General features: G+C 32.6%; 4 protein-coding genes across 9 annotated transcripts; 2 read left to right on the top strand and 2 right to left on the bottom strand.

Moving 5' to 3' along the window:
- Positions 1-2,516: 2,516 nt before the first annotated feature.
- LOC100749258 (retinol dehydrogenase 10-A-like) lies at positions 2,517-9,564 on the bottom strand. Of its 5 annotated transcripts, none has more exons than XM_003492244.4 (7): positions 9,398-9,564; positions 5,890-6,082; positions 5,325-5,684; positions 4,717-4,831; positions 4,534-4,618; positions 4,165-4,275; positions 2,517-3,964 (listed from the first exon to the last, which is right to left on the bottom strand). In XM_003492244.4, exons 2-7 carry the CDS (start codon positions 6,076-6,078, stop codon positions 3,892-3,894), a joined length of 933 nt encoding a protein of 310 aa, XP_003492292.1. In that variant the 5' UTR covers positions 6,079-6,082; positions 9,398-9,564; the 3' UTR covers positions 2,517-3,891. The 5 variants fall into 5 exon arrangements, with proteins under 5 accessions (XP_003492292.1, XP_012245388.1, XP_012245390.1 ...); XM_012389965.3 differs by lacking the exon at positions 9,398-9,564 and adding an exon at positions 7,650-7,805; XM_012389967.3 differs by lacking the exon at positions 9,398-9,564 and adding an exon at positions 6,492-6,680.
- Positions 2,594-3,527, top strand: LOC100744500. The gene is made up of 2 exons (XM_033322816.1): positions 2,594-2,716; positions 3,210-3,527. The coding sequence occupies exons 1-2, from the start codon at positions 2,651-2,653 to the stop codon at positions 3,513-3,515; spliced, it is 372 nt and encodes a 123-aa protein (XP_033178707.1). The 5' UTR covers positions 2,594-2,650; the 3' UTR covers positions 3,516-3,527.
- A 1,913-nt stretch (positions 9,565-11,477) lies between the features above and the next one.
- On the bottom strand, positions 11,478-14,705 carry LOC100744378 (short-chain dehydrogenase/reductase family 16C member 6-like). The gene is made up of 7 exons (XM_003492290.3): positions 14,104-14,705; positions 13,898-14,035; positions 13,373-13,567; positions 13,121-13,250; positions 12,814-12,931; positions 12,626-12,751; positions 11,478-12,050 (listed from the first exon to the last, which is right to left on the bottom strand). Exons 1-7 carry the CDS (start codon positions 14,251-14,253, stop codon positions 11,948-11,950), a joined length of 960 nt encoding a protein of 319 aa, XP_003492338.1. The 5' UTR covers positions 14,254-14,705; the 3' UTR covers positions 11,478-11,947.
- A 154-nt stretch (positions 14,706-14,859) lies between these two features.
- LOC100749137 (zinc finger CCCH domain-containing protein 14) lies at positions 14,860-19,768 on the top strand. 2 transcript variants are annotated; one of them, XM_012389962.3, is made up of 7 exons: positions 14,860-15,051; positions 15,494-17,200; positions 17,287-17,452; positions 17,548-17,708; positions 17,789-18,080; positions 18,161-18,290; positions 18,380-19,768. In XM_012389962.3, exons 1-7 carry the CDS (start codon positions 15,013-15,015, stop codon positions 18,603-18,605), a joined length of 2,721 nt encoding a protein of 906 aa, XP_012245385.1. In that variant the 5' UTR covers positions 14,860-15,012; the 3' UTR covers positions 18,606-19,768. The 2 variants fall into 2 exon arrangements, with proteins under 2 accessions (XP_012245385.1, XP_012245386.1); XM_012389963.3 differs by having other exon boundaries at positions 17,299-17,452; positions 18,380-18,605.
- The last annotated feature ends 2,052 nt before the right edge of the window (positions 19,769-21,820 follow it).

Raw genomic sequence — 21,820 nt, 5'->3', positions numbered from 1 at the left:
CTCTACCTACCGCTTCTTTACATACATTGCGTTCTAGGTCAGTTTTTGATCCCTTTTTTACATTCATTTCCTATCTTGTACGTATATCTTCTTTAAACACATATCTGAATAAAGGCAATGGAAAGTTTTAGATATGTAAAAGTCTTGTAAAATTTTCTTAATTATCTTTATAAACGTAAATAGTATTCATTATGTTCATAAATAATATTAAAATGTATTATTATAAATTGTAACACAATTTATTTTGTACCAAATGAATAAATAAAGTTTTTTATCAAATATTAAATAACTTTACATATTTATATATTATTCCTGGATAGTCTCTTGTTTACTCAGCTTAGATTATAAATTTTTATTAAAAAGCTTCCAAGATAACAGGAGCACAGAATCATAATTGAATGAGTACTGAAAGAAATGAAAGGAAATATAATATACGAGAGAAATTTAATATCAATTTTATTATACGCATCCGATATTAAAAGTTTTTTTTTATTAAGAACGTACATACAGAAATCGTGAAGCTATTAGAGAAAAAGCATAAGAACGTAAAAACGTTAAGAATTTTTGAAATTTGCTCGTTTCATGGACCCCGAAACGCTACACCCATCTAGCGGTGAATAGGTGAAACTTATCGACAGGAGGTAAAATTAAGAAATCCAACTTCTCAGTTCCGAGACAGAATTTTTTAACTTTTGACGTTTCAAACGAATGTTTTTGTTTAAAATTAGTTTTTTTAAGTATGTCTAGTTTCCCAATTATAAGCAATTTTAGAAAATCATTTTGTCGATAGACAATGTGGCACTACTGTCATCTAACAGGGAATAGATGAAACTAATCGACAGGAGGTAAAATTAAGAAATCCGAACTTCCCGATTTCGAGGCTAGATGGTTATAGCGTTCCATGGTCCATAAAATAAACGATTTTTTAAAATTGCTTATAACTATGAAGGGGAATATTTAGAAGAAACTGATTTCAATTACATCGTTAGGTTCTAAATCTACATGTACGTTCTCAAAAATTAAAGCATTGAACCCAGTAGCCGAGAAATTTAAATTTGTTAATTTTACCACCTGATAATTAGTTCCACCTTTTCATCGCTATGTGGCGGTAGTTTTTCGTGACCCATGAAACGAGGGAATTTAAAAAATTTGTAATATTTAATAAGTTATTGAAATAATCTGTTCAACGATCATTACAAATTATTTCAAAAGACATAATCTTTAATTTACAATCTTAAATATCATATAATACTTTATATAATTCTTTCACATTTATCAATTTATCAATTTTAATTAAGTAATCTTGTCGATCGCGAAATAATAGAAAAAGAACTGTAGTAATAAAGAATAGGAAAATAAAAATTCTAAATCATTAATTTATAGAAATAATTAAAACGAAGATACGTTTACAGCACATGATATTATCGTACTCTTGATTTATATATGTTAAAAATTGATTTTCCAATGTATAAAACGCTACGAGCGAACGTAATCCCATTACAAACTAAGGAAGACATTAGAAGATCGAACTTCCCGTCAAATCTTTTAAAATGTTAATGTCGATAAACGAAATTATGTCTGTATAAATTAATCTGCATATGAATAAATTCGATATTAAGTAAAAAAAAAAAAAAAAAAAGAAGAAAAAGAAAGGAGAGAAAAAGAGGGGAAAAAGGCGAAATATCAAACCTGTTCCTGATTTAAACTATTAAATTAGTTAAAAATGTGGCTTACGAATACTGTCGTTGTAGAAGGATACCTAAACTGGACGTCACTAAAGTCCACGTATTAAAATTTTTAAAGGCGTTCCTCTTGCCTTGCCTCTGGTGTTTCCTTTTCTGTAGCCACATCTTTGAAGAAGGTAAAAGTAGAAGAAGGATAAAATACCGATAATAATTCTGCTTTCAACAGCACGCGCCGATCTTTACAATTTTTTTTCAAACGAAGAATTCCTTTTATCTCGTTAAAGAAAAAAAAAAAAAAAAAGTATCGATGAAACTCGAAGAAGATGGGAAAACACGCAGAGTAACCTTTCATAAATAATAATCGATAATTTATGCGACATTTTTAATATTCAAAAATAATTAATATAAAATATTCGCACGGACAGAGAGTCGACATAAGCAACTTTACAGAAGCTATATTCGAAATAGGCTATATTTTTGTTTGATACTTTTAGTACTCTATTTATAAAAACAGCCATCGATTATCTGTTTGCACGTTTTATTAATAGACAAGTGCGTACATCGCTCGTCGCTGCTTAAGAATGCGAAAAGATATAATCGATTCGGACACGAACTGCACCTGGACCGCGGAGACTTCTACATCCACGCTTCCGATATTCGACGAACGAACTCTGTTTGGAATCGACAAACTAATTGGATCCCCTGTGAACAATTTTGTTCACATACACGTGTTAAAAGAGATAAAAACAGGCGTTCTATCTTTTTTAAAAGAGGTACACCTTCGTAATAGAACTTACTATTGTTTTAAGAGGATTTAAAACGTAAATCGACGTGCGTGCGAGATTTAATGTTGCACTTAGTGGTAATAAAATATAAATGACGATCTTTATGTTACAGATACGGCTCGTTTAAGGTGCGCTGAAGGCACGTTTCGCGTGCAAAACATTTACGGCGATGGTAATTGCATGTTTCGGGCGATTAGCTACATTTTATGGCAAAACGAGGACGAGCATCGGTATCTGCGATCAATGGTGCGCTTCGTTTCCGTTTATGCGATTCTTTCGGGCAAACTACGAAAAAGATCTATAGTACGGCAAAATAAATTGCTTGAAATAATCAAAGACTGTATAGAAAGAATATTAGAAAATGTATAAAAATGTTCTACAGAAGAACCAAAGTTTAATATTTAACGCATCGAAGGAAAATCAAATTTGATCCGTATTTGATAAAACGATGGAAACTCTTTGGACGAACAAAAGATCCTCCATTTATTTCAAGCAATCTATATCTTATATCTATCAGTTACTATATACCTTCTTATCTTAACAAAATTTCTAATTTAGAAACTATCCCATAGAATCTTATGAATCTCTAAATCGCTTTAATGCTTCCTTTTCATCTTAAAAGAAGAATTGTAATTAAGCGAAAGAATTTTTCGTTCGATTTCAAAGAAGAATTAAGTCTTTTCATCGCATGCCCTTCGCGCCTTTTATTTCTACGAACGATAGAAATCTTGTTCGACAGGTTGTGCAACACATCAAGGAAAATTGGCACGAGTACGGGCCTTTCGTGATGGCCGAGTGGAACATATCGGATCGGCAAACTTACGAAAATTACATGGACATGGTGGGCACGTTCGCCAGTGAACTCGAATGCACGGTCGCCACCAAGATGTATAACATGAATCTGTCGATCTATCGAGAGATCAAAGACAGACCCGAACTTAAACGAGTATTTCACAATCATGTGAGCTCGCAGTACCCTACAGCTAGACTGTTATTCACCGGTAATTCGGACAGCGGTCATTACGACGTGCTAGTTCCTGATTGACGAACGAATTTTCAAGCAAAAACAACCGTATACTTAAAAATAATAAACACGTTATTTTTTTCTTTTCTAATGCGTATATAATTTGTACTATATCTCTCGTATATGGAAACTTTGTAATTATCGTTGATTATTCTTTAAACTTTGCGTCGCTATTTGGATGTTCTCTTCCTTCTATTGTGTAGACTTTTCAATTGTCGGACGATACGTGAGCGACTAAAATAAAATATCATTTTGTACGGATGCGCTTTGCTTTTCTTTTAATTATTAAAAGAACTTCCGAGGCTGTCCTTGGAACATCGTAGATCGTGGTATTGCGATTTCTAGACATCCTTCTTTTAATGATTCTGTCGAGCGTGAAACGAGAGAGGTCTCATATTTACGCGTGATAATCGCATCCATGAAAATGGGTCCACTCTGTGAGCAAGGTTATTCCGTTGTAGATCATACAACTGGAAAATAAAACAGGCAAATAAGGAACCGAGTTTGTTTTATATAGGAGATCTTCGAATTTGATGTCAATATTTATTTATCAAATAGATCGCAGAAGAAAGATTTGAGAAAATTAATAGATTGAAATTACTCAAAAATTGTCCACCTTTTTTCTAGAATGATAAAAATTACTTTTTACTCTGTATTTATCTTTTAATACCTTATGTGATACAGCGATTTGGATATCCAGCTGACGCTCATATTATACTGATTGGTCCGTACTGCTTTCACGATGTTCTTGGCCACTCGTTCTTCATTCTCTTTCAACGTACTGTGACAGTCACAGAAATCCAATTAATTTGACCCAAAAAAAGGAATTTACATACAGCGACTCTTATTAATATTCGCATACTATAAACACTGTTCGAATATTAATAGGAATCACTGTACGTGGAGAAGTCTTGTAGACGGTCTACATTTTTTCGATTGAAGAAATATTTGCCCAAGTAACTCGAAGAAGCAGTCTTTCTATGAAAGACGCTGAATATTCCGATTATTATTTTTATCTAAATGTTTGAAGTACCATTACCTGCATTCTCTAATTGGAGAGAATGCCAAAAATGTTAAATCGTTACTATGGTGGTTCAATTCTTGACACATGCATTCCATGAAACCTACATCAATAATTAGATTAATTATTAATGAATTATTAATTATTAAATTATTAATTATTAGTAAATTAGTAGTGTCAATAATATTCAAAGATGCTTACTCATCACAGCTGCCTTGGAACCATGATAAGAGTCGTTATTCGATGCGATTGGGGTCACTCCAATTATATAGGCTCGTTTTTGATCCAATATCATTGGAAGAAACGCGAGGACTGTCTGTAAATGCAATGGAAGAAATACCTTAACATATATTCCTTACATCCACGTTAGAACCGAATATAAACGTTTTTACTATTTGAACGATCGTGTCATTTTTTAACGAAATTAGATTAAGAGGCTATTTAAAAAAATTTATAAATTTATAATACCCTGCTAATTCCATCATCTTCTTCGATATTTTACATAATTCTGTCTTTCTATCCTATAAATAAAATTGTACTCATCATCCACAAGGTCATTAACGTTTCTTATAATAATCGCTAACAAATTCAACGATAATTAATAAACAACTCTACCCAGCAATAATAAATAAAATTATAAATTGATTTCAATCCTTCCTTTTAACGATTCTTAATTGCCTGAAAAAAATTAATTGTGAGGTGAAAATTAAAATTGTGAATGAAGATTAATGTGTCCATTGATCGTATTCTTTAAAAGGTTCCAACAAAGAGAAACAAAGAGAAACAATCAGAAAGACAAGTTTATATACCCAAAAATGAGTCATTAAAGTCTTGCTGGTCGTGTCGAAGACGTCCCCGTTCGAATTGTCAATGCAGGTCACTAAAGTGTTGATCTTTCCGATATCGTCTTTCACTTTTTGAGCTGTTCTCTTAATGGCATCTCTATTTGAGAAATCGCACTCGTAAGCAGATATAGTCGAGCTGCATCGTGAAGAATCGTTCTCTCTGTGCCTCGGCTTGGTTTCGTCGGTGGTGAGATGCTGTCGTTTCAATCTCGATGCTGTTTCCTCGATTAACTTGTGATCGTTATCCACGCAAATAACGGAGCACCCGCTTTTCACGAATTCAGCCGCGAGAGATCTGCCTAAAGAGGAAGTAGCACCGGCCACCTGAAGAACATAAAGTCATACATAAGACTATTAAAAAATTTATTTTCCATCAGAGCACGATCGTTCGGTAAATGTCAACTTTCGAATTTCGCGTTAAGCTTCAAAATTTGAGGTTTGCGATCTTTCGTTAAAAAGTTCAACTTTCGAAACGTTTAATTTCAAGCGTGTATTCTGAAAGATCACGAGAGATGCCTTGCATTCTTACCAAAACCACGTCTCCAGACAAATCTCTCGGTGGTTCCGGCAGCAGTGATTTGAATATCTTAAGGATTCTCAGAAAGATAGATAACAACATGGTAATTACGAATTCGATGCTGAGAAAGAGCCAAATGGTGAACGAAGAGTACGGTATTCTTGAGCCCACGATCGCCATCTCGTCTTTTATGGGATGCATTGCACTGAAAGGGAAAAGAAATTAAAATTAGTAGAGATCAGCATGAAAATGTAGGAAATGCCAATACTTTTCGTTCGATGCAAATTGTGTACTAAATTATTTCATAAGAAACACTTCCTTTTTATTTTAACGATTAACCGTTCTCCTAATCATTAACTAGTGATGCAATCGAGTATTTAAAATTTATGCAAATTTAAAATTGAAAATTTATGATAATTTAATCAACGAAATAAATTCTGAAAGATACGATACGATAAAAAAAAGAATGTTAAAGTCAGGGGATTCAGTATCGGAAAATTAAAAAGATAGGTATATGAACAAATTTCATGACGAAAGAGGAAACGCCAGAGAGCTCCGCGTCAATTCCAGAATATTCTACAAATGACGCGCTATCGTACGGGAGCCTCGTGTACCGTAGTATACTAATTATATCCGGAAGTATTGGTATCCAATAATATAGCGAAAGTGTATCAACATTGCGTAATGGGGCAATTAGTAACTGGTGAAATGACGTCGAAACCCCATCGCCGTATGGCCGATTTTATGGTTGAAGTTTGATGTGTAGCTTAATATCACTGGCCAGCCTACCAACTCGAGCTCCTTATGAACCTCTTATCCCCCCTTGTTGAGCTTGTAGATCGCTTGAACACTATCGTGCCGGCTTCTACACTTTTCTTTTTCAAATCATTTTATCCGCATAATCGAACATGCGAACCGGAGTGTTAAATCGTAATAGTGTAGTTTCGTTTGATATATGATAATGCTGGTATATGATAAGTCGCAGAAAAGCGACTGGATTATTTGTGATAATTCGCCTTTTATTGTCTTCTTTAGAATTCCATCATTCTGAAACTATTTGTTATCTCGTATTAATTCTATCTATCTGGAACTAATCTAGTACAAATATTATCACGTTTTACAAGCAGACTTACGTAATAAATCCATATGCATGTTATTTCTCGCTTATCAATACTTCAATCTTTCGTCATCGAGAAAATTACGAATTTCATTAAAATAGGCATCATTTACGTACATTTTTACATTTGCATACATGTACTTATTTACAACATTATTTTGTAGTATTGTTAATAATATCATAATAAATTGTATTACTATTTTTAAACAAATGGTGTTGTTAATATATTTATATACTAATATAGTTTAGATACTATATATTAGCAAATCAATTTTTATAAATACAAATTAAATACTAAAATAAATTCCAAGTCCATTTATTTTATTTTCTTCCAGCAATTTATATACGTACGTCGTCATGTTTATTAAACAGGAGAAAACAATGGCCTTTTATGAAATATAAAAGCGCATAAAGCGTGCAAGATATTGCATAGAACAACGGTTCTCCGTCCCTCTCTTTTGATTGTAATAGTAACAGCCTGCATCGATAACTGCTAAGCTACGTAGTAGACAGCTATCATGATATACATATAGAATTGTAAATCAAAAACAGGAAAAGTCTGCACACATTATGTAACAGATATTACGTGAAAGAGTGTACTGGGTCTGAATGATCGCATATAGATACAGAATTTAACTAACCATAGCCCACGTACCAGAATAATTGCATGTCTAGTTAAATTTCTTCCGGGTGTCCCGCGACTGATTTTCTCTCTTTATTCATGAAACAGCTAGTCCGTTACGAATTATTGTTATTTCTCTTTTTCTTTTTGTGTTAAAAGTCAGCGATCGAGAAAGAAGGAAGCGGTAGTTAAGGTGAACTGAAACCAGATCCTTGTTCAGTGTTGGTTGTGTTCGATAGATTAAAATGAGAAACTGGAGAAACGTGATTCGGCATTTTGAAAAAAAATGGGACACTTTAGGATGTGAAAGAAATCGGAAATATTTGCGTAAAAAGATAGTAAGAGCGCATTTTAATAAGAAAGTATACATCATGCAGCTTCAGATTTAAATGTTTAAACTTTTGAACCCATTAAATTAGAAATTGAATCTTTTACTTTGACATTTTATGTTTGAACTTTGAAAGTTGTAACAGTTAGCCTTTAGAAAGTATTCTTGAAAAATACACCAAAAGAATCTGAGATACAATGACTCGTATTATCTTCCGCGTATAAATCCGCGAGGGAACTGGTTTATTTTGAAGTTTTCATCTATATCGGATAATATTACAACAATGTTTGTAACTTTTAAAACATCGGACATTTTTTTATGAAATTTGAAATCGAAACTCTGCATAGTAATTATTTTACAATTAATTTATAAGATACTTGCTCCATTCGAGGAAGATCTTATTCAAATTCAATTATACAAATAAATGATCGAACGATCGAATTTTTTATTTTAAACAAAATACATATATTTCATTTCGATACTAATCAATTCTTACTCTTTGATATTTTTCGATGCACGTGTCTCCCCGAAGAACTGCGTAGGTTACAATGTAAGCAAATGTAAATCGTTTATTGTGTTTACTGCATTGGCATCTTGAGCATATATTTTCCTATTACCTTCAATTTTTTCAACCATATGTTTTTTCATGAATAAAATTATACGTTGAGTATGATTACAGATTGGGTATAACCGCAGTGCTTGAACGCCCTATTTATGTGTCTCCGGCATTTTACAAGCAGTCAACAAAAACCATATTTTTATGACTTGTGACAATGATGTGTTAATATATACGTATTATACAAAAAGGCTATGTGTATTAAAGAAGCAAAATTTATATTTCTGCCAATCGCAATAAGTGTTCTAACATATTTAAAAACAATTAATGCAATAATATTATTATAGATAAATATACGTATAGAGCAATAATTTCTCGAACACATTGGTGTCTATGTCCTGTGCGAGTTACTGTATACTGTATACGTGTATGAAGGAGAACATGTAAGAAAATTTTATTTCTGAGTCTCTCAAATTCCACAATTCCACAAAGAAGAATAATCGTACGATAACCCAACGATGTTGGCGTCATTGACTTTTAACGTTACGCCCTTGTATGGGAAGGTTTATCATGAACTTGCCTTTCAATTTTTCAATTTGTTTCAAGGTAAACTTGTTTAGCGAGACGTGTACCGAGAAAGAAACCAAGTAAAAAATACGTATGAGTCACTTTTTATATTTCGTTATTAGATTAAAACATATGTATATCACACGATCTCTTTCATTTCTTTTTAATTACACTTACTAATCACATCAAAGTCACTGTAAAGAGATTTATTTAGCTAACGACAGACACCATAAAATGAAACACTCTGTTTGAAACTCACAAACTTTATAGCAGGATTTTTTTATAACGATTATAGCGGAACTATATCGAAAGTTGGAATAGATGACTTACCAGAAGTAACTGAAGCGTTATTTCATAAAGACTGAGTGATCTTCGAAGAATTTTATGGAAGCACTAGCAGAAGATGCGGCTCCACGTGACAGATCTGCAACTGGTTTAACTTGGCTAAGCAGTACTGCACTCCCGTACAGGAAAATACCGCGTGCCACAAATTCGAAGAATTTTATTGAATAACAAACGAAGATATAGAAACATATTTCATTAACAACTAGTTTTTAACATATCGCTATACACTTGTCGGGTTATCGTTAGAATTTAAGGCGCGTAACAATTCTTCATTTGAATTAGCCATTAGTTTTGTACAATAAAGATTACATTTACAGGTACAAAAAAATGACTTTTACAAAGTTTAACGAACAACCATGGTGTTTAGACACGCAAGATGCAATTGACAATGTTCTTGGGTTCGATAGCGAATCCACGGTCAACGGGATAACTCTTTATTAAGCGTAGAATACTTTTTAAGCATGAAGTACGATTGTTGAGACGCTCGGTATAAACTGCTCGATGTGTAACTTTCCAAGGCGATCGCACGAATAACAAACTGATGAAAATCTTCCTCTCTTACAATTGTGTTCGTTTGTTAAATATTCTTTAGGAGCATCGAGAAAGTTCCAATCGCCGTTGCTAGGCAGTTTCTGCCTGGAGTTTGATTATTAATACAACGTGTGTCCCATTATATTGACACCTCCGAGATAAAATCACACGTAGCCAGGCCGATCCTTGAGACCATATGTCGCCACAGCCACATTTCTAGGGAGAACCATACAACCATTCCACACCTCCGTCAGGCAAAACGTCCATCCCATGACCGTGGCTGCGTTTGGCGACCAGTTGCGTCGCCTCCGAGCCCAATCTCACTATCACAAATCTCCAATAATTACAATCAGATTGAATGACAACAATCGCTTAATTACGGCTATGCTAGAATCTAGGCTAAAGTATTAGAAGATTTTCCCAAAATTTCAAATTTCATCTCCGACATACTCATAAAGCGAAAATAAATAATTTTTTCTTGCAAGATTAGAAATATAACGTCGAACAAAATGATAGGACAGTCTGCAGAAAAATGAAAAGTTACTCACATTTACAAAAGATATTGCCATGTTCGTATAGTTTTCTTTATTTTTTACGACTGCTGTCATTCCTTTCGCTAACGATTTAAATAAACAATGCAGTTTTCCAAGACATCTACGCTCTAAAATTGCCGTTTTATGAAAATAAATGGCATTTTTATATATATATATATATTCATTTTTTTTTCCTGTATATATATTTTCAATTTCTGTTCAGATGACTTTGCTGGTCATATAGTTTCGCGAGACATGCTGAGAAAACCACATCACAGTCAGTGAGTTTATATTCCCGCAATGAAATCTAAGATTTCGCCAAAACAAGTGTTCGTACGATCAATTAAGATAGTTCATTCCAGTCTCTTGAAAAGGGACTCCTTGTAGGAATTCGCTGTACATCACCGATAGCACACTCACCTTCACCTTCTATTTAGAAAATATGTTTTTAATCTGCGATAACGTTTGTTCAGGTAGATCAAAAGGAAAACTCATCGATTCCCATTGAATTCGATTGAAATCGTTCTCTTAAATTTCACGAAATGTATGATGCAAATACAATGCTTGGATTTTATAAAGCAAATTATTAATCACAACGTGATTAATAATACAGCGAAAATGAAGTAACTTTTCCTTTCAATAGACAAATAAAAAAAAATATTCTGATTCTTAACGAAGTCTGCGATACTTATTATCACTACTATTATAGTAGAGTCAGATACGTCGAGGAAGATAATTGTGTTTTCATCGTCATATCTCGGCCTCATATCATAATCGTATCAATTGTCATTTAAGCTGATCAAGATTCTTTCCTATTTTTTTCGCCAATGATGCGGTAACAGTTCGATAACGATTTTCGTCGTCGCGATACGTTGTCAACCAAAATGACATGTACCCACCTAAGTGCACGATCATTATACTATCTTTATCTAGTTCTATAAGTTTTTTATGGAAGTGAAAGGATGCAACATACAGAGTACGCGCAACGGTCTATCAACTGATTCAAAATTTAAGGTCATAAATATTTTGAAAAAATCTTGTAGAAGAAAAAAGTAGGATTATATCTACTTTGTATGTACGAAAAATTAAAGAACTTGTTTATTTTGCCTGTTTTCTACATTTTGAATATTTATAGGGAAACTTTTTTTCTAAGTAACGAAACTAATTTAAATTGCAAATTATTTCTAACATCAATAAATATGTGATTTGCATCCAACTTTAATTGCACAGAATTGATTTATCTATTATCTTTAATCCTTTATTAAAATATTTTACTATGAGATAAATAAAATTAAAATAATTATTGTAATTATTCTGTAAGATACCTAATGACGTATGTACTAACAAAAAATTGTCTTGTTATCTAGTTTGTATGTAATACAATGTAATTTTTAAATTGGACATTACGTGTCATTATCTTGTGACGCATTCTATAAACATAAATTTATATATGTATGAATATTATTATGTTTTACGAAGCGACAGTTTCACGGGCTGCAAGTTTTTCTCGGCGTTTACGATCCACATTCGCCAAGAAATCAAGGATCAACCTCATCGCACTTTCGGGAATCAATCTGTGGGCCATAAACGTTCAAAAAAAATGTTATGCTTGCGAGAGTATAAATTAGAAAATGAATATGTTGAATATAAGTATTTAATATTCAAATGTTGGAATTTGTAGAATTTGTAGAAGTAGAACTTGATTGAATTTGAGCCTGAATTAGAGTAATAAAATTTATGAAGATCGACTGTATCCCAGTTTTCTTCCGGCCAAACGTTATCAGTATATTTTACAGAAAAAGATAAAAAAATATGTTAGATAAATATATATTAGTAGGAGAAGAAGAGTTATAGCAAGAAAACGGTATATCAAATGAGCGGTAACGAACGTCGTAAACATTTTTATTAAATGCAGCTAGAATTATAGAAGTATTACGATACCTTATGTAAATACTCCGCACCTACTTATACTTCGTATCATAATAACGCACGTTCGTCACCGTTCATTTCGCATATAATTCTTAGAACTCCTCTTCAGAACAATTCTTCCAGTGACATATATTTATACGGCGTGTTTTTTTTACCTTGATCTATAGAATATATTGACAACGTTTGGCTGGAAAAAGCTGAATCATCCTATATAAAGTACCTGTTAATGGAATTTAGGGTAAGAAGACATCTAGGAATAGAGTATTCAGTATAATTTCTTCTAACTGCTTTGATTATTTCTCCCGCTGCATATCCAGGTGATACTACACCGAATATATAAGGAAACCTATAAAAATCATACACTTGGAATGAAAGATTGAATCAAGACACTTTTTATCCACACGTTACCTATATTTTGGATCTCTGGCTAGCCCAGTATCCACATAAAATGGATAAATGGTTGTAAATTGTATGTTAGTATTCTTGTGGTCCAATCGCAGTTCCTCATAAAGAGCCTCCATCAAACCTATTAAAATTCAACTATTAGTAATTTCATACTTTTTCATGAAATGCGTCATATTCATTTAAAAGAAGGAATAAAATACGGCAATACCATTTATGATGCATTTACAGCATTAATGTTATGTTGAACACATTTTTAACGATGGGCAAACTATTTAAAAAATTATTATATTTCAATTAAAAATTCCTCTACCTCTCACAGCAAATTTGGAAGAACAGTAGGCTACTTTTTGGGACACACCATATATACCACACATGCTACACACGCAAACTACATGACCTTTTCCATTTTGCATCATGGTGGGCAAAAAAGTTTCTATCGTCTGTTGAAAAAATTCGAGGTTTAAGTGAGAGTTTCATTGGTATTTACAATTTTTAATGTTGCTTGTAATTTTAAGTAACTTTTTCATTTTATAAATTATTAGTGAACATTTGATGAACGAACCCAAAAATTTGATAAAACATTAACGTTGAACGTCTTTTCTATGATATCCGTGTCTTGATTCAAAAAAGGGCAATGATATAATACAGCGGCGTTATTAATCAGGATAGACACTTCTGGCACGCCGACTTTTCTCATTAACCTCGCTGCCTCTCGGACTTCCAATCTTTTCGATACATCGACTACGAAACCGTAAGCCTAAATATACATATATGTATATATCTTTTTCAATGAAAATGCCTATCGAAGATCAAATAAAAATATTATAAGATTTTTATTTATTCAAAAATATTAGAAATTAGGGTTTCCAATGATTTCTATCCTATATGATAGATAGATATATTAATTAAGGTATAGGGCTTGTTGGTACAATAACAAAGTTGCGATTATTAGAAATAAATTATATTATAGAAATAAATTTGTATTTGATGGAGCTTACGACTTGCTATTATACCACCTGAATACTTATACTTAAAACTTTTAACGCAATCTCTTATTTCAAACTGCCTTTTATTTCTTTTTCCTTACTTCTCCACCATTTTTTGATACCAGACTCATCGTCGACCGATTTGCTTCGGTATCTACGTCCCAACAAACGATTATGCAACCCAAAGAAGCTAATTGTATAGCCAATTCGCGGCCAATTCCATGACCAGCGCCGGTTATCTAATGAATGTACATATTTAGGAGATGAGAAATAGAATGTGGAAACTATAAATATGAAATTTATTTACCAACACCGTTTCGCCTAGCAAATTCTTTGATCGAGAGGGTACAATCATTTTAAAAGCAGCTACAGTCATGGCGAAAGTAATCCTCATAGAAAAGACAAAAAGATCATACAGTAAATGAGAAAATGTGAAGATACTTTTCATACAGGACATCTCGACTTTTCTGTTTGAAGTTGCTCGATTAATCGTTGAATGCTTTGATTAATATTCAATGGTTAATGACAGTTGTAGAAATGCTTCTGTTTTCTGTTACGTAAAACCTTTAGGGACTATTTATTTCGAGAATTACATTAAAATACCTATATATTTTTCCTTGTTTGGACTTGCCAAGAAAACAATTCAGAAAAGACATATTTTTGAAGTTAGTCAAATTCATGATCACATCTTTTCTTTTCATTTAAATATATGTTCAATTTATATATTGCCGCCTTTGCTACGTCATGAAGATAGTAAAGTATAGACTGACCTACCTGCTCGTACCAACGGCAAAACTATTTCCGTCCACGGTATGCTCATTCTAATAGAGGGGAAACTGTATATATAAAGTTGATGAAAAGCGAATTGAGCATTTATTATATCCACATTGCGCTTGTATAATTTTAAATTATAAACGATGTAATTTCGGTATGAATATTATTTTTAGTTTGGTAATAAGAGATTTATAAACGCCCTGTTTATAAAAGTATTAAGGAGAAGTAATTGTTATTTATATAATATAGGTCTATATACTTGGAATACGTACAGAGTTTCCTGCCTAGGTTGCTTACTTACTAGGAGGAAGCATTCTGATTCTGATCCTTCGTGGCGGAGAATGTTTTTATTCTTCAATATCCGTGATAATATCGTCGATTTTGTGACTCGACAATAGTTTTCTTTCCCCGCGTGTTCAATTTATTAAATGTGATCAACATCATGGATATACGCGGGATAGAAGTTACGAATCAATTGCGGGTAAGTGAAAGATTTACGCTTTTACCTGATTATACTTGCATTGTTCTATTCGCCTTGTTGTGTTCAATAATTTCCGATGCAGAACTTTGGCGAATTATCGACAAGTCTCTGTTTAATGTCTTTCTTGTTGTATGATAGTTTTGTCGTTAGGTTTTGACAATTTACACATTACAATTATTGTAATTTTATATGGGAGTTACACTTTCGATACGACGCTCGATTAATTTAGTGATTAATTTGCATAGAAATTTCATATATATATATTTAAAAGTCAAGAAAAAGTGGAAAAGCATTGAAAATAAAATATTTGGAAACGATAAAGATGTTGAAATTTTGTAAATGGCCAAAAATAATAAGAAATTATATAAATTATAAGGGAAACACATCAATCTCTATATCAGAAACTTCACAATAAAAATGACTTATTATTTTTTCTTTTCAGAGTGCTATTCGTGCTAAATTATTGGAATTAGGGATAAGATACGATGAAGAACTACCAGATTATATTTTAGTAATGGTTGTAAATAAAAAGTCTCGTCAACAGATGCACGAGGATCTATATTTATTTCTGGAAAATTGCACAACTCCATTTGTCGATTGGTTGCATGACCAAGTATTGAAAAAATTGCAGAAGGTTACTGTAGCTAAGAAAAGATCATTGAGGGAATTTGTGCCTACAGTCGTTGTAAAACAAGAAGAAGAAAGGAAAAAGAGGAAGACATCAACAACTTCCTTTTTGGAAGATCAAGCTGCTAATCAGACCATTGATAAGTCTTCCAATAAAAGTGTGAAAGATGATAAATCATTCCATAAACAAAATACAAAAACATTCTTATCTAGTCAAAAATTGGAGACAACACAAAATAAAAGTGTAGATAAACTTGTAAAAGTTGCCAATAACGAGACTAAATCAGATGGAACAGCAAATCATATTGTTCCCCAGCAATCAGTACCAAAAAGAATACAGACAAATGATAGTCAAAGTATGAATACAAATAAAGAAGTTTCAACTTTTGAGTCTTCTAATAATAAATCTAGAGACTCCTATGTTGAGACAAAAATGGACGATACACCATCTAGAAATTTAAAAAGATCACTAGACACGACAAATAGTTATAAGGATAGTTTGGAGAAAAAGCAAAGTGAAGTGAAAAAGTCAAAAGTCGAGGAGGATGGAGAGAGCAGAACAGATGATAACACGAAGAAATTGAAGTCTTGCGTCAATAAACCGAAAGTTACATCTGTTGTATCTGTAAAAAATCGTTTAGGTGTGGTATCACCAAGAAAAAAGTTTGAAGTTCACAGAGAGAAAACGGATATCGAAAGTCGGTATAGGCAGACTGAAAAGCGTCGGTTGGATAATCGCAATAATAATTTTCCGAGGGGAAGACCTTTTGATACGGAGGATCGTACGAAGAAGAACCGTGAGATCGAATTGAAACATGAATCTGATAAAGTTAGTAGTATAAAAACTCGACTGGGTAATTCCAAGGTCGAAAAAGCATCCAAAAATTTAGAGTTAAGGGAGAAAGTAAATTCTAATCTAAAATCGAAATCGGCAGAAAAAACAACGGGTACGATTAAAGATCGCTTAGGGATCGCGACTGTTAATAAATCACCTAAACAATTAGGGAATAAAGAACATATAGAATTTAAAAGCAAACCTTTGGAACAAGATCGCGATACCTTGTCCAACAATAAAAATATAAAGAATAGATTGGGACCATTAAAGAATAATTTTAAGCCAGTTAGCGTTAAGTCTGGCTTTAATTCGTCAATCAGACGTTCTCAAAGTAGCGAGGATGAGGACTACCTCAATCTAGGTGCAGAAGAGGAATTAGATGATGACCCACAATCTGTGGGTACAAGTGGACCTATTAAATCCCATATAATAGCTGTAAATAAACCTGTACCAGTTAAGACTGATAGAAAACGACTGAAATTATTAGCAAAGAATAACAAAGAATGCAGCGATGCAGAGGAAGAAGTTGAGGAAACTAAAATACCCAGTAAAGTAATTGTGACACCAAGACCTCTAAAACCATTGCAACCAACGCAAAAACGTGCTACGCAATCACTTTTATTAAGAGCTGTTGCCGAGGCAAATCAATCTGTTGTTACACAAAAGAATCCGGAGCCATCCTTATTGGTATGTATAAAATGTAATAGATATTAATAGTACTGATTAAAAACAATTTGATACATATTTTAATCGATGAATATTTTTTCATTAAGAAACTTTCACAGGAAAAAAAGCAAACATTGAAACATCTTAAATCACCCGCTGTGCGAGACGTGGGTCAAAATTTATCAGTACATTTGAATTCCAATAAAAGATTAGTTATGGAAAAGATACAAGTAGAATTAAATACAGATGTTTCAGAATCGAAATCAAAGCCTTGTAAGTGTATTTTTACTCTACTTTTTCTTTTTTTTTGGAGATATATATGATACTTAAAATTGTTTCTCTAATATTTAGTATTATACGGTCTGTAGATGTACCGCAACCAGTTACCGAGGAACATATGGGTGTCGTAATGTCTTTATTCCAAAGGAGTGACGACAACCAAAAATTTTTAGTTACACTCAATGGATATAACACTAATTTAATGAAAGATAAAGTGACGTCTGACGACGATGAACGACTGGAAATGGAGGTACGTACTTTGTAATTGTCTGAACCGTAAATTTTCTTTGATTCTACTTATTCATTTTATCAATTGACATTAACTTATAGGTGAATGAGGATGACGAACTTGCACTATCAACAATTCAAAACGATATATATATTCAGAATGAATCAGAAACTTCTGTCTTTCAAGCAACGGAAATTGAAACTGAAGGTGATATAAGTGTAAAAGAAAGAACGGAGGAGAACAATGAAAATTGCAATACGGAGAATGTAGAGAAAATAGAAGAGATACCAAAAAAAAGGAGAAAATTAAGCCCAATTATTTATAATAGATCTCGTTTACCAAGTCCCACAGATTTAAAATCCAGCACATTATTAACGAATCCATTAGCTAAACGTAAATAATACAATTTCACTAATTTACTTCTTACATAAATTCTATAATACAAATTTTATAACGTTGTCTTTTGCATCCAGGTCTAGATAAAAAACCACTAACAGAAAACACGGTAGCGGTGATAGATAAATCGAAAGAGAAATGTAGATACTGGCCCAATTGTACATTAGGAAATAAGTGCGCGTATCTTCATCCCCTCATTATGTGCAGGTTACTATTTTATTTAATTCTTTCCATTCATTATCATTCACATTAGTTAAGTATTTTTTAACTGCTTCTTATCTTTTCCTACATTATAGTGCATTTCCTGCGTGTAAGTTTGGAGACAAGTGTGCTTACAGACATCCCAAATGTAAATTCGGCTTGTCCTGCACAAAACTAGGATGCGTGTTCTCTCATCCCGCCCAGCAGTGCAAGTATCACCCATTCTGCACTAAACCAGCGTGTCCATATTCTCACCCGATGCCGGTCGCTGTGGAGGCGTCTAGTCAAAGGGCGAAATTCACATGGCGCAGACAAGATTGAGTCACACCATTGTACAAACGATGTACAAATTTTCCTTTCCTCTAGTGATAGATTGACATGTATATTAGCAAGGATACTATCACGACTACTTGATTTTCAGTAACAAAACTCGATACATGTAACGAGAGTAGCAATAATAATAGCAATAGATCAATGTTGTCCAATTATATTATGTTAGGTGCGTTGTTGATAACTAAGAGACTAATTAATGATTGAAAAGTATTAAGGATCTTTCCTTTTTACTCAGAGATCTTATACATTCGTAGATATATTCAGTTAATGTACATGTATTGCACTTTACGAATACAGTGTTACGGTAGTATAACTTTTATCGATTACGGTCAAAAATCTTTTATTACAATGTACTTTGTTCTTTCACATATTGCTAGCGATAGTATTCTTGCTGATGCAATGAAAAAAAAGTAACATTCTACTTTGTACAAATGAACGAGTGTACGTTTCGATCGCAAACTTTGGATGGAATTTCGACGTTCGACTCCCATTTAATCTGTATCATACATCATGTCGATTCACGGAGCAGCAGTTTGCATTTGTTCAGTAATACATTTAATGGCGTTCTAGTTTTATTCGTTCCCCGGTCTACGAATTACAGGCATTGTCTTTTACCATTTCGCCGATCTGTTTGAATAGATTGCGTGGAGTGTCTATTCGTTTTTCTCCTAGTTTTAAGAAAACATCAGTAAAACATTACATTAATTCGATATTAATGCGACTTTAACAAATAATATATATAATTGTAGTAAACAATGAGTTTTTTGTTCACTCTTCTTGCCTATTTTAAACATAGGCATTCAATTCTTTTTCTACGTTATATCAGACAGAATTCTACCTTCGAAATTTACACGAACTATATTTATTAATCAATGGCTGTGCAATGTAATTGTCATAACATAATTTCACTCGAACAATAGAAAATATTTGTTCGAGAATTACAAATGATATAAACTTTTTTGTGTAATTTATAATTTTTATTATCATACGTGAATGTAGCGTAAAAGAAAGCGAAAGCCAGCTTTGTGCACTTTATTATCTGTTTATTAAACCAATGAAATTAAATTCATTAATCAACCTGTTTAGGTACTACGAGAATATAAATCTTGTATAAAGGACTATAAATACACGGTTATATCTATAAATTTTAAGCAATTCTATTTTCTTAAATATTCCTACATTTTACCTTCATCATCCAATCAATACTAGAATTACCGAACTGTAATATGCTTTGATATACTATATATATAGTATAGATATAATCATAATTGAAATAATATCAGATAATGTTTCTATTTCAGTAAAAGTTAAGATCAATTTTGTTATAATACACACGTATTTTTGGTAAGCGCAAAAAGAAAATCTGAAATCTTCGGGGTAATTATACTGTTAAAGTATAAGTTTATTTCAATAAAAATCACAAATATAACAGTATCACCAGTAGTAATTTCTTCTGATTATTATGCTTCAACATTAACTCTTTCAGAATCTAGATTGAACTTTTTAAATATCAAAGATATTAAGAAATTATCTTGCAGTTAATCTGTATTAATTACGTAATTAGTTATATCTTCGTATTATATTTTATTCGCCTATTATATATTATATATTTATATATTAAATTCTCGCGATAAACCTGTACACACATATGCATACGTATATATAAATTGCTACTGCTGCTTTATAATCTAAGAGCATGTTTTCCTCTACTTGTAGATCAATTCTTCCCCACTGGACAGGTGTTTGTTATAAAAAAAACCTGTCTAATACGATAACACGACAATGAAATGTTTGTGCCATTCCGTAGAAACGGAACTAATAATATTATTTTGATTCACAATAGTTTGTTCCATGTCTCATTACTATGAGTAATGAATGGGCTTAGAATATATTCTGTAAATACGAAGATACATAAAATTTTCTAATTAGTCACAGGGATAAACGAGGAGGAAGATACAAATTACAATGGTACAAGAAACTAAAATTTGCTTCACTGTCGTTGGAATTGCTTGATCGTATTCTTAGTGTATTGATATCTGTATTAGAAATGGTACTTTAATCGTCATTACAATATACCATAAATCAAGTGCCTATGAAATGAAATATAAATATTCTGTGGTACAAGATTAAGAATAGAAATATGAGCGAGTCATAACGAATATGAAATTCTCTTATTGTCTATAATTATCAAATATTATTGTATTAAATATTCACGAATGCAATTATGAAGTCTTCAAAATTACCACCGAATAGTTGCTCGAAACATGTATATAACTTGTCTAATTCAGTCCCGAGTAAAATAAAGATAATAATTATAATAGAACAATAATATTTTGCACGAGAAAATTTCAGAAAATACCCTGTCGTTGTGAATATTTCCTCCGACCTTATCTTATCTCACGAATTGACACGGTGTCTAGTCGGAGCTTTCTGCCGTTCCGTCCAGTTTTCTTTCGAAACTCGTGGCCAGCCCAACGCATCCCGTCAAATCGTGCACATGCTTTCAAATTACAATTTCGCATAATTCATCACTACCACAAACAGTGTTTCGATTTGTGCCTTCATTTCCAAATATATAGTCGCGAATTCCATCATCGCGATAACTTCTCGTTAAGAAGAGTACGTGACTGTTTGTTCGTCTATCTGAAGCTCTCAATGTTATGCCTATTTCTCAATAAATCATAAGTAATATTACTAAAATAATTTCCATTTATTCATCAATCCTTCTCTTCTATAATTATACTATATTTTCAAATAATATTAATATTATCATGTTAATATTAATATTGATATATCTTCAAATTCATCGTAATTGATTTCTCTTTGGTATGCTCAATTACTTGTACCAATTGGTAAGTTTCGTAGCACGAATAACGAGCATATTCAAAGATTTATCATTGATAAAGACGCGGAGCGACTCGATATTTCATGTCTTTAATTAGCCAAACGGTAAAACAACGCTAGCAATGGAAGAAATTTGGCAGGAAAACATCACTGTCCAGTACCCTGCCGCCGAAAGGACCATTGGCCAATCAAGAAATAGTGGGGAGGCTTACAGCTCATCCTTCTTCGAAGGATTACGAGTCCAAACTACCAAAACCGCAATAAAATTTCTAATTAGTCCTGCACTTGCTGTCGTAGTAATAAAATTGCTAGCTAGACAGAAAGATGTCGAGAAAATCGGCTGCACGTAAGAGAAAGCA

The sequence above is a fragment of the Bombus impatiens genome, unplaced genomic scaffold, assembly GCF_000188095.3.
Source record: "Bombus impatiens unplaced genomic scaffold, BIMP_2.2 scf_0670, whole genome shotgun sequence".
Lineage (NCBI taxonomy): Eukaryota > Metazoa > Arthropoda > Insecta > Hymenoptera > Apidae > Bombus > Bombus impatiens.
Note: the sequence above shows the minus strand (reverse complement) of the source record. Positions and strands in the feature narration are given on the sequence as shown.

What these genes read in the sequence shown, in the direction of transcription:
- LOC100744500 (XM_033322816.1), top strand. Translation starts at nt 2,651, where the DNA reads ATGTTTCGGGCGATTAGCTACATTTTATGGCAAAACGAGGACGAGCAT. An exon ending in ATCGGTATCTGCGATCAATG is followed by an intron (nt 2,717 to 3,209) that starts GTGCGCTTCGTT and finishes CTTGTTCGACAG; the next exon opens with GTTGTGCAACACATCAAGGA.
- LOC100749258 (XM_012389965.3), bottom strand. An exon ending in TGTCTGGAGACGTGGTTTTG is followed by an intron (nt 5,685 to 5,889) that starts GTAAGAATGCAA and finishes TATGTTCTTCAG; the next exon opens with GTGGCCGGTGCTACTTCCTC. An exon ending in AAATCGCTGTATCACATAAG is followed by an intron (nt 3,965 to 4,164) that starts GTATTAAAAGAT and finishes TTTATTTTCCAG; the next exon opens with TTGTATGATCTACAACGGAA.
- LOC100744378 (XM_003492290.3), bottom strand. Translation starts at nt 14,253, where the DNA reads ATGTCCTGTATGAAAAGTATCTTCACATTTTCTCATTTACTGTATGAT. An exon ending in TATCAAAAAATGGTGGAGAA is followed by an intron (nt 13,568 to 13,897) that starts GTAAGGAAAAAG and finishes ATGTATATTTAG; the next exon opens with GCTTACGGTTTCGTAGTCGA. An exon ending in ATGTTTTATCAAATTTTTGG is followed by an intron (nt 13,251 to 13,372) that starts GTTCGTTCATCA and finishes TTTTTTCAACAG; the next exon opens with ACGATAGAAACTTTTTTGCC.
- LOC100749137 (XM_012389962.3), top strand. Translation starts at nt 15,013, where the DNA reads ATGGATATACGCGGGATAGAAGTTACGAATCAATTGCGG. An exon ending in AGAATCGAAATCAAAGCCTT is followed by an intron (nt 17,453 to 17,547) that starts GTAAGTGTATTT and finishes TACGGTCTGTAG; the next exon opens with ATGTACCGCAACCAGTTACC. An exon ending in AACGAATCCATTAGCTAAAC is followed by an intron (nt 18,081 to 18,160) that starts GTAAATAATACA and finishes TTTTGCATCCAG; the next exon opens with GTCTAGATAAAAAACCACTA.